Here is a 12,624-nt window from a genome sequence, read left to right as displayed (position 1 = left end):
CAGTGAAATAGTTTACCAACCCAGACAGCTTCAAAATTCAACTGCCTCCAGTGCTTTGCAGCACTCATTTTCAGAATGTGCTACTCTGTGATCATTATAGCTACTGATGAAATGAACTAAACATGGCATCCGCTGACCAAGTTCAAGCATCTACATTTGAGGTAGAAGGGGTCTGTGTTTAAATTAATATGCTTAACCTACTAATATTGGTATCTCTGACGCAGATATTCTTTATGCAATATTTTCTCATGTTAATGACAATTTATTTGAACACTAGAACACATGAATTTGCAGCTTAAACTACAAGCCTCCAACAGGGCACAGCAGTTAACAATAACCCTACACACACTTTGCAGAGTCCAGAAATAATTTTCATACTCAGTCCAATAAAGATGATCCACAAAATAAAACAGGGGTAAACTCACATGTAGGATAGAAACACAACTGCCTCTACTGTGAAAATTTTAACACTACAGTGAAGAATGACACTCATTCTTTCCATCTGCAGCTTAAACTTCCCACTTGTACTTGATCAATTTCAAGTGAACTCTTTGCCATTCAGAAGCTTTTTCTTTCCTGTCTTCAACTGCTTGGAAAAGGGTTGACAGAGGACAACAGGGAGTTAAAATACTGCACAGGCCTGCCAGGTTCCCAAAATTGTGTCTTGATAGCATGGGAAAGGAGTAGAAGAGAACTTTTCTGAAGATAGTTTCCATTGTCATAATTTCTTAATGAAAACAGTTGAGAAGGTGGGCTTCTTACTGTTCAAAAAATAAAATCACCCTTTGAAATATCTTGTAAACAGAAATAAAGATGTTTTAATAAAAGGAGTAGAAGAGAACTTTTTTGAAGATAGTTTCCATTGTCATAATTTCTTAATGAAAACAGTTGAGAAGGTGGGCTTCTTACTGTTCAAAAAATAAAATCACCCTTTGAAATATCTTGTAAACAGAAATAAGGATGTTGAGACATTGCACTTGCAGTTCTGGACTTGCTATCTAGAAATACATACTAATTTATCAAAATACGTAGGGGTGAATTTGAGGTGAATTGCAACTACTCCGATCTATTTTTTGTTTTGTTTTGTTTGGGTTAAAGACTCACAGAATTTGAAAATTTAACTTCTTTTTCTCTGAAACAGAATGGAAACATTTTTAAGATTTCAAGTTTGTGTCGGTTGGGATAACAATTTCCCCTAGCTCCTGGAAGCAAGGCTGCTGCCCCAGAGAACTCAGCTGAGAGCAGAGCTCACTAACAGCAGGCAGCCAGAGATGTGCCAACTGCCTCGAGAAGAATCTCACGTATTTCAGCTGGTGTGGCAGGCCCAGCCGTGCTGAATTTAAATGAGGCCAATATAAGATAAAGCATTTGTACTTGGTGTAGCCACTGCCCAATGACAGAAAATTTTCCTGTGGATGAATCAGGGGGTTTTTCTCAGTTTTACCTGCATCCCTTTCCTCACCTACTCCTTGCCTCTAACCTGGAAGATGAAGAGAATTTAAGATCCCCATTTTGGTGTAACACACAGTCACCTTCACCTGCAACCATATGCTGTTACAAAACCTCACGGGTTGAGGAATCATTTCCTTAGCACCTCTAGGCACATGTAGAACATGGGGAAAATACAACCATTTTGGTAAATTGTGTTCTGTAAAATCTCTTTTTCAGTTAGAGAACATGGCTTTTTTAAAATGACAATTATTTAATAGAGTATTAAATAAAGTACAGGAGGAACATTTGGATTTCTGGATTAGGCAATCTGAAAGATAAAACTACTGAATAGTTCAAAGACAGGTCTGAAAATTTGATTTATGCTCCAGCCTTAAACCAAATGTACCACATTTAGTTACAGTCTATAGCAAGTTGAGCAATGGAGAATAAAATAGCATGCCTGGAGTGCAAAGAGCACAAATGTGTCTAGAAAAAGAGCATTACTAGAGAAATTAAAAGGGAAAATGGGCTTATTTTGATCATATACAATGAAATATCAATTTCCATTGAAAAATGGAAAGGGATGACAAAACGGCATTAAGAAAGATTTTAAAGTAATAAACACAGTAGTGTGTATTTGAAAAAAAATATTTTTTTAAAGAAAATCCAAGCTGAGGATAATGCTCAAAGAATGCAGACATGCTCTGTGATGGAACTGTCAAAAACTGCATGCAAATACCTTTATTCTACTGTGTGGAAATGCCACAAAATATTCAGAGATTTATGGTAAATTTCTGTCATTTCTAGTCAGATTGATCATGATGTGATCCCAGAGAAATACAAATCTCCCTCACTTGAAAAAGGGGCAACAGAATCATTTTGGGGAAAGATCCTGCCTCAATTTGTAAAAATCTTTAATTTATGGCCAGAAGACTAAGACTCTTGTAAAAATAGTGTCAACAGCAAATTGAACCATTGATTCACTATTGTAGGTGCAAGACAGCTGTGTGTCCACTCAAGCGTGGACTTGCAATGGTACACACACCATTATATTTCTTTTGAATTTGCACATTCTTGCCTATTTTCTCCACCTTGATACGCAGTCTGGAATATTCCCTTTGGTTGAAGCTCTACAGGACACAGGAAGGAAAGCAGAAGATAGCTGAGAGCACAGGAGAGCATGCTTGATGTCAGACTGCATTAGCAATCCTAGGGTCCTTGTCTCATCCACTGTTGTCTAAAGGACCTTACAAACTCACTGTATTACATACATGGTCTGACCACCTCACACATGCCTATTTATTTTTTGAAGACTGCAGTCGAAGAGGGTGATAATGAAGTATTTGTTTCTGTGTAACAGCTAGATAAATACAGCCAGCCTGCCTGCAAAGTTACGCCTTGCTGAACCTCGCGGAGACCCCTCTACCCTGCACCCTAAAGCAGTCTCTAAATAATATGAGCATGATTGACATAATCTTAATCACACACCCTCACGGAGACCATTGAATCAGAGAAAAGGAGCAAGGCCAGATCCTGAGCAGAGAGAGAAAAGAGCAGAATGTGTTCTCCCCTGTGTGCCAATGCTGGCACGAAACGAGAGTCTGTCACACCGGCGTATCTCACAGAAAACAAACAAATAACTCGGTCCTATCACCCTCTTCCCAGCAGATGGGAACTGTGTGCAATACACAGTCATCATCCCTTTGTAAGAAAAAATGTTACTCGACAACATGGATACTAAGTGCACTCCCAGGACTACCCGGCCAAACCTTTGAATAGAGAAAAAAAATCAGGGATATTCTTTCTACATTAAAGACACACACATATTGCAAACATACTTTTTGAGCTGTCTCACTTTTGTGAAGAAAATAACGCTGAGCAAACGCAAACTCTAACTCATCTTGCTTTATAGAAAAACTATTTATTACTTTTATTTCATCACACTTTTCCACTTACAAGGAAGAGCTACGCTGGCAAGTTTTAAGTCAATAACTAGAAAGCATAAATTGAGTTTGTCGGGTTAGCAATAACAGGCAGCTGCAGAATAAAACACAAAAACAAAATCCTTCCTCCAGAAGCAGCATCTCTTGTCTACCTTCTGCCCCAAACCTTGGGGCCACTTCACATTTCTGAAGCTCCGTATTTCACAATGACACTCTAAATTTAAATGACAAAATACGATGCGAGCACTTTCATGTCTTATTAATAGGGAGTGTTTTACAGTCCTGGGTGGTTTGAAGACTTCCATTTAAAGACTTTGAAGTTTTCAAAATTTGCTGCAAAATCTCAGAGGGGGTATGCAAATGTACCATTCCTCCCCTGTGGCTGCTCCTTACGCTGCCAGGAAGGCTCCAACCCTGGAACTGACAGGGCTCGGAGGAAAAGACGGTACCCAGAGAGATTATAAACAAACAGTAGGAGAAAGAAAAGCTACCACCTCCTGTAGCCTCATTTTTCAATACAGAATTAGTAATTAGCACTTACCAAATCCTCAGTGGTTGGTAGAGTTTTGGTACTGGGAAACGTCCCAAATAATTCTATGTAGTGCAAGAGTTCAAACTCATGCCAGAGAAGCCGTTTTATGAGTTGATTATGTCATTGGAAAAGAAAAGAGCTAAATCTTTGTCCACCTTACAGAGGGAAGACTTTTTGTCACCTCTGCACTTAGGGAAGACCTGACAGCTCTCCAGAAACGCCCAGACAGCCACACCTTTACCTCCAGAGAGGAAGAGCTGCCCTGAAAGTCTTCCTACTCTTTAATCTCCTCTCTAATATTAGCTGTAAGAACAGGAGCAAAACACATTTTACCACTGCTTTCCATGGTAGCTGCAATTCCTTTACAGCCGCAGAGAGGAGGGAACCATCCTCTTTGGGAAGATGGGATTTAAGAAATGCTGCATAATAATTGGTGCAATTCAAACAATTCAGTACAGTAAAGGTCAAAGGAAAGGCCTTTAGGCTAAGTAAAAGCTCACCGATGCAGAAACACCACCAAATTTTTACTCAACAGCAAGTGTCAGGATAGGCATATTCACAGGAAGACCAAATAAATGAAGCAACAAGGATGGGACAAAGAAAACGACAACCCAACAGATGTTAAAGAGCACACTGTTTCTCCTATGGGCAAAGGTAATATATCATGTTAGGCCACAGAGCTACCAACAAAAGATACACCAGCAAAGGGATGATTAGATCATGCGATTTCATCTGTTCCAGTTAAAATATATGCATTTCTGCACAACTTTTAGGGAGTGTCTTTCACGAGGCATCAGGATCCTTCAGCTGTCACAACCTTTGCTCTGAAATCAATTGACATTTCCCAAGAAACTACCCTGTATCATCTCAGTGACCTTTTATTATCTCAGCATTCTGACACAAAGCTCTGTCAGAAACCCGACCAAGCGTTAGGTTTATCAGTTCTTGTCCAGTGAAGTTTCAGCTACACCATTAGATACGATAGCTGTCTTTTCTCGGCTAAACAACGGTGGAAGTTAGTAGCCAGATGGAGCTCTCTGTGAAGACCTTGGTTCATTTATTCCAGGCAGGAATCGCGTACCCTCTGCCCACTCATTCCTACTTAGATACAAATGTGTACAACTTCACACAGAGTTTATCAATCTGGCACATGCTAGTTAATCCAAGCAAAATCAAGTTCTACATTAAATCCTGCATTAAGAGAAAGTTAAAGGTAATTGGTTACATTTAGAATAAACCTCAATGTAAGTAATGGCTCTTGCAGTGGCATTTAACTAGTAATTATGCTATATAGTACCTGTTAGTCTTGTTTCTTGTACAAATTCATTGGCTACAAAAATGTAGGATATTTATATTCACAAATTCACCCAGAATACAGATCACCATGGTAATTTTATCTGCATCTATCTGAGAGCACCAGGAAAAATTAGTTTTACCCTGAAACTCATCTTTACACGTGGAATACAGTCTTCTTTAAATGCTATGCAGTCCTCCCTACCTTACTTAACATATATGATAAGCACAGCTAATTAAACCACTTAATTTTGCCACTGCTAATAACGTTCCAGTGTATGATTTTAATCTTAGATTGATTGGTTTTATTTCCACATTAAAAAAATTTTAAAAACAACAAAAAAAGATAGACTAACAGACCGTGACGTTGGCAACTCAGTGAAGTTAATGGGCTGGGGAGACCCCAAGGTCACACCTCCCCGTGATAAGCTCGATGGGGAAGTTGGAGCTGGTACTGCTGGACCTCTGAGGGGGTTTTCAGCACTAGCACAGTATTCCTGCAGTGCTTTGGTGATATTTGGGCAACACTGTTGACTCTAGCAAATTTATCAAGTTTCACTGAAACAAGCACATTACGCTTGTCTTATTAAAAATCTCTTGCCTGAGAAGAGCAGCCCCTTTGCCTGTCAAGATTAGCAGCAAGTATATGAGTGTTGATGTCAGAAGTTTGAGTAGCTGCTTTAGGATCTGTCAAAATATCTTGCTGGATGCCTGCTGAACATGCCCAAAAGTGATTTTCAGTCTTCAAACTATTATCATTCAACCAGCTTTTTTCAGAATCTGATACGGGACAAATCTCTTTGTCAACCCCATTTATATGTGAAGTTCCCACTTCAAAGTTTCCATACTGAATCATTTGTAAAGTAAAAGGAACTTACTTTCCTAGGGGTAAGATGTATGCTCTTCAACTATGGTTGAATGGATTTTCTATAAGTTCAAGCCTCGAGTCAAGTATATCAATTTTGAGACCAAGGGAAAAATTGTATTTAAGTAAAAGCAGATTATTATACTAAAACCAAAGAAAATTAAGTTTTAAAATTAGAACTTGTATTTTCAAGAGAATACTGGGTAAAAAAATCTTCACATAAACCACAATTACTCTTTCTTACATAAATAATAAAATAGCTACTTGCAATTTCTGTATACATTAGTTATATTACAAGGATTAGCAGGCTGTTGCATTGTCAGTTTTTCACATGAGTTCACATTTAATTAGATTCTAGGACTTGATGTTTTCCATATAGGATTGAGGATATTTAATAAGACTTCAATAAAACAATTCTGTGATACTCATTGCAATATTGTAACTGGAAGTAAAAGCATGTACCTGTCTCAAAACTCAAAGCAGGAAATGTTAGATCTCTGATGAGTAACTTTGACAGTTCTGAAACTGAGCAAAACAGCACAAGGAGAAGGAAACAGGGAGAAAAAAAATCGGCTAAGAAATATGGGGTGAGAAATGCAACTTGGAAAGAATGTCGAGATGATACTAGAGGGATGTTCAAACAAACCAGGGGTGGGCAAAGACCTTCTCGTGTCTCTAAGTGAGAGGAACTGTCCTATTATTTCTGCAGTGCACAGTGACGCTCTGCTGATATAGCTGTGGGGTGCTCCGAGATAGCCGAGAGCTACGTCCAGCTTGCCAGGATAATTGATTAGTCAGTTTATTTGTCTTCATCCACAGAGGCAGGGATCAGCTTGTGGTCAGAAGAATGATTCTGGTGGTGACAGCCCGTTCTTGGCTGCCTTTCACTTCTCCCCTCTGACATAATTAAACCTGGCCCCCTTCCCATAGTCCTACGACAGAAGCAGAGACGCAAGCTGCAGCTCGGGGCAGGCTGTCTCTGCCCAAGTAACTCCACAAAGGTACCAAAAGGGCTCTGAAGCAAAGGGGCAGCTAGGAGCAGATGCATACGTTTTTTTCTGGCCAGAGGCTTCCCTTCAGTCACTCTTTTTTTCCTCTTAGAAGCCCCCCAAACACAGCAATAAGCAGGAAGGGGTTTACTAGACGGAAAACTGCACAGACAACATAAGCATCAGCCTACAGAGAGTCTTGTAGCCCAGCGCAGCCGGTGGACCATGCACTGCTGTTGTACAAGATGCACCGTTAGGTACAGCAAAACCTGCACCAAATCTTCCATTCTCTGATAGGGGAGTCACTTGAAGGTTAAAATGGGCTCAAGTGATTTCTTGGAAACCATATCAGTTCATATATTCAGCATTTCTTTGCTGCTGTTAGCTCATTTTTCAAAAACATCAAACCTGTTTCTCCTTGTCCTTTGAGTGGCCTCTTTAGAGAAGTTTCAAGGTACAAAATGTATGAAATTATTACACCATAATCACTGTTGGCTGCCTCTCTAACCATTTCCTCCCTTTGGTGCCTCATAGTAATATTCCCCAAGTAGTATAATATTTTTTCCAGAACATTATATATGATATTCAAACTGCTGAAGAATTTAAAATAGGGTAAGAAATTTTTGTAATGGTTACTGGGCAAAAGATTCCTCCAAAGATTCAGATTGACACATTTGGATAGGACTAAATTTATCCAGAGAATTAAATTTGCATCAAATGAACATAAAGAAATACATAGCATAATCTAGGACTACTCTCTGTGTTTTTGCATGACTAGCATATTTACTGAGATGTCCTTCAGTAATTCTTATTTTGCCATTATTATTCAACGTTGTGAAGAATCTTGCAGTCTTACAAAAGGAGTTTTAAGTTGATTTTATGTGATCCTAAAACTATAAGAAAAAGAGTTCATAGATTTCATCAGCAATTTAGATAATGTAGGATATGCTTTAGGAATTTAAATTAAAACTGGTGGATGATACAGATGTATTTTTTGCTATAGCCTCATATTGCAACCAGTTTCTAAAGTCCCCTGTTTTTAAAACACGGGAGCAGAGATAGCCTGCAATCTTAGCCAAAACAATCACAGGGTGAGGTGGGAGTTTTAAAGAAAAAACACTCGTGATAAACTTTTTCTTTTATTACTTGCATATGTGGTTAGCCCTCATATTAAGACACTTTTCCTTCTAGTCACTATAGAGGTTTATGGAGATCATTGGCCTATCAGGAGAACACAAGTCAAGATTCTGATTTTTTAGGCAAACATAAGGATTATCCTCCAATTCAACAGGAATTTTACAGGTTTGTGTTTGTTTGTTTGTTTTTTAAATGTACATTTACTCTAAAATCTGTTGAAGAATACAAACCCAAGCAAATAAGAGGACTGGAGTTGCCAAGATATACAAATCCAAACAAATTTAGGTAATTAAGGTGCAAATTTCTAGAGATCTTTTCAGTCATCCATTTTATTTTACTCAATTGTAAGAAGAAACCCAAGGTGCATTTCACAGAAATCTTCTGAAATCCACATGGCATATCTTCACTGATATGTTGCTTTCCCTGTTAAAACTCCTCAGACCTACTCAGAATAAGGTAAAATTATCTTTTCTGAACTGTTGTGACAAACCTGCTACAGCAGAATATCATCATTGACATCTGTGATGTTAATCTGTCTACTTGTCATTAACAGGCTTCTACCAAGTCTCTCCTGTCTCCTCTCCCTCTTTTCCCCCGAGGTAACGCTCACCTTTTCCCACTCGCGGTCGTTGTTGAGCACGATGACCACCAGCCTGGGGTGCGCCTGGTAACCATCTGCCGTGAAGGACAAATCTTTGCCTTCCCAAGTCACATTCATCATAAACCTAGAAGGCAAGGGAAAAAAGTTCATTGAAAAATTAATGAGCTGTCCAGCAGTTAATGAGCAAGCTAGTTCAGTCATCAGAACCACTGATTAAAGACATGCACCAAATCCTCTTAACGCCGTGAAAAGCCTACACTTGCATCACGGGGAGCATGAGCACTTCAAGGCAGTCCTTAGCAGAAAACAAAGCCAAGTATCGATTACGTGTGATTTTTAATGCAGACATCATTTTTAAAGCAGCCTCCACATTATGCATGACCTGTACACTCTAGGAATAATCTCTCTGGCACTTTGAGCAACCTCACCAGTTTTTCAGGACCATTTTAAACATGTCTAAATCAGCTCTGTGTGAACCATTATACTATTGTCTCATGGGAGTAATACTCAGAGGTAAGTGCATCTACTCTGGCTTCACCTGGTTAGACCTCCGAGAGTCATAACAGCCCTTCCTGACACTGTGGGTAAATTCCACGAATGACTTCAGCCGAAAAGAAAAAGACATGAAAACTTTGAAGGGATTGATAATATTCAGTTCAGTATTTCCAAAAAGAAAAAAAGATTTTTTAAAAAAACTTTTCTGTATCTAGGTTTTTTTTTCAATGGTTTTCAAAATATACATAAATTAATGGGGAAAAGAAAAAAAAAAAAACATAGAGGGACTCAGAATAAAATGTACAGGAAGAAACAGAATTGTTAAAATTTTGTTGAAAATGTCGGTTCAATCCCAAATTTCCAGCCTTTAGACTTATCAGTTTGGGCACTGAATCAATAAAACTCTTTATTTACCACACGCTCTCTGTTCAGCTACAAAGGAGAAAACTTACTCAACTGAAAATTTTGTATAAATTTATGTCAACAGAAGGACATTACTCAGAGTGCTACAACAAGAGGCGCCTCTCCTAAGATGTGCCACATACCGTTGCTTGCTCTCTCTGGTGTCCTGTATTACCATGCTAACCTGCACCTTCTAAGGATAGAATACTACTTCTTATGCAATCCTGTCATTAGCAGTGATTACGGACTGTGCTGTTGAGGGACACTTAGGAACTCTGGGGAATGACACTGCAGGTGGTTCCACAAATACCAGCCATGGACCACACACACTCAGCTGCCACACACTGCAGTGGACCTGATCTGCCCTGGGGTTGGGACCCCTCAGCACTCCGCTCAGCAGCTTAGAGACATCCTTCAACTCTAGAGTCCTAGAGCTTTTCTAGCCACTGATTTGCCCCTGGAGTTCTTAAATTCATTACTGAATTTATACTGATTCTAATATAGTCTACCTAGTTTTTCAATTTTCTGATTAGTCTGTATAGTTTTTGATTTCTAACTGCTATTTTCCATTCATGATTGAACCTCTTTTCCAAAGCAGTACCCTTTCACTGATTCAGAAAAAGCAGCATTCTGGCCATTTAACAAACTTGACTTTCCTCAAAAATAATTTTCTCTCAAAATTTTCCACAGATTTACAACATAAATCCATATTTATATTTGCTCCACTTTCACATAGCTTCAGTGTTTCTCAGTGAGAACAGCTTGTTTCCACTGCTCCAGGGTCAGAAAGAGTGAAGAGAAACTGCAGTTTTTATTTAAAGCGCAAATACAGGGAACTCACTGCTAAGAGGCTGAACTATCACAGCACACAGGTCAAGCTCCCCAGATAGTGATATTGCAAAAATCTATCATTTTATACATTTTCTGAAATGTCCTCACCTATACAAATCAGGCACAAAAGGGAAGAGCTGGTATTGGCATTGCTGTTCTTTGGAAAAAAAACATTTTCTATTGAAAAAAAACCCAAACTCCAGACTGCCAATGTGAGCCTGCCAGGGCTATCCCATGTGTGAGAGGTAAAAGTGCAACTCCAGATCCTGGAGATCCCATGACACTTCCAGAAGATAATGTGCTCTCCAGCCCATATGCATGGTCTGAAATTAATTGCATTGAATTTTACCAATTTCTCGGTGTATTTCACTGAATGAAATTCAGTCTGAGCTCTCACCAAGGTGCTCTCCTTCTGGAATTCAACTCGATACCTATATCATTCCATCCCTCAAACATATGTGTTTTGATGGGCACCAAACTGACTTTAACTGTTCTTCATACATTGCTCTGTAATGTTATACCCACAAGAAACAGGTATTATTTTTTTTTTGGTAGTAGTAGCATGGGCTCCTGATGAATCTGACCTAGACAAAATTCTTCAGCTCCACATTCACAGGAGAAGGCTTTGTATTGACATCACTGCCTGAAAATCCCAATAGCAGAAGCACACTAAATAAAAGTGTATAGACCCAGAAGAAATAATGGCTTTGTATCATAACAGTTAATAATTAAATGTGCGCTGCCCTAAACAACCATATTAACACCATTCAGCACTGGTTTGACAGCAATCTGTAAATTCACCCATTGTAATAACTCATATTTTGTGACAGACTTTCAGCGTGAAAATTTTCCCCTTGGCAGAACTCTGCTTTTCAGCTGAACTAATTTCCTGTATATTACATTTTTTATCCAGCACTGAAAGAGCTTGCTTGGGATTAAAAAGTTTGTTTGCCACCTTGACAGCAAGTGGCAAACCACCAGGCAGGATTTGTTTGTGCTTACATGTAAGAAACCAGCATAACATTTGCTCACCACTGAAAATCAAATGTGTTGTGACCCAAGGAATAAAATGCCCAGGAAGCCATCACACAGGGACAATGACACACTATGTAAACATGTACTACTTGTATTTCTACTTCTACACCCGTCCTCCCAGGTTCCCTCCTGATTCATACACATTAAATAACCACGCAGACCCTACCCTGTCTTATGGGGCCAGGCAGAAATCACCTCATTTCAATAAAACTGAAAACCAAGCATTTTATCTGCTCCTAAGGGCTGGACCACAAACGCACGCTGTACTACATCAGGCTTTTGTGTCCAGTTGGGTTTTTAATTACGTAGCCATTGGTGATTGGACTTGAGTTGAACCCTTAATTTATGTTGTTTGGTAGGATCACTACCCCAGATTTCAAACACCACTGGTGATCACAACTGATGTTTTGGGATTAATATGCAAAAGCCCTAGCCTAGAAGCTAGTCGAGGACCATCACAAGATGCAGTGCTGTAGCTGCAGTGATGCTCAAGTGCTCCAAATAGAAAGATGAACCACAAATCTAAAATAAAAAACTGAACTCAGCACATATTTTTAAACTGTGTGAATGTACCAGCCATTTAGCAGTGAAACACATTTTGCATGTTAAAAAAAAAAAGTCCCTAATCTGTAAAAGTCTCTTCAAATTGCATTGTCTGAGTCATATACAAAGGTACCAGTGAATGATGCAGACTGAGCTACCCCAGTTTCTCAAATTGCAGCAATAAAAAAGAACTTCAAAGAGACTCTTGTTTTCCCAAGCACACTCTTGTGTACAAAATTCATCAACCGCTCATGTTGCTGGTTCAGAAACCAATGCCTACAATCTACATTCCCTTTTCAATTGTCATTTTTCTTCCACAAAGGACAGAAGTCCTGCTCTTACTGGCCAAGATCCCAAATTTGTCTCTTTCCTAGTGAGGAAGAGTAAAGAAAATAAACCATTTATATTATATGTTATTCTTCTAGAGTTTTAAGCCCAAGATTAATTCTGTGCAAGATGTTAGTTTCTGATTTGGTCAAAATATATTTCTGAAGTAGATTTGGAATTGCATATTCCTGTTCTTAACT

General features: G+C 38.9%; 1 protein-coding gene across 3 annotated transcripts in view; it reads right to left on the bottom strand.

The window, feature by feature from the left end:
- Nucleotides 1-12,624, bottom strand: part of GRIN2A (glutamate receptor, ionotropic, N-methyl D-aspartate 2A) — a 186,375-nt gene that overhangs the window by 65,188 nt on the left and 108,563 nt on the right. For all 3 annotated transcript variants that reach the window (XR_001411311.1, XM_014936570.1, XM_014936571.1), the window contains exon 5: nt 8,801-8,915. Coding sequence is in view for 2 of the 3 variants with exons in the window: in XM_014936570.1 (XP_014792056.1) it covers nt 8,801-8,915 (115 nt within the window). In the remaining variant the exon portion in view is untranslated. The remainder of the gene's footprint in view (nt 1-8,800; nt 8,916-12,624) is intronic.

This window comes from Calidris pugnax, unplaced genomic scaffold (assembly GCF_001431845.1).
Source record: "Calidris pugnax isolate Ruff unplaced genomic scaffold, ASM143184v1 scaffold17, whole genome shotgun sequence".
NCBI classification, from domain to species: Eukaryota; Metazoa; Chordata; class Aves; order Charadriiformes; family Scolopacidae; genus Calidris; species Calidris pugnax.
This window is presented reverse-complemented; position numbering and strand designations above follow the sequence as displayed.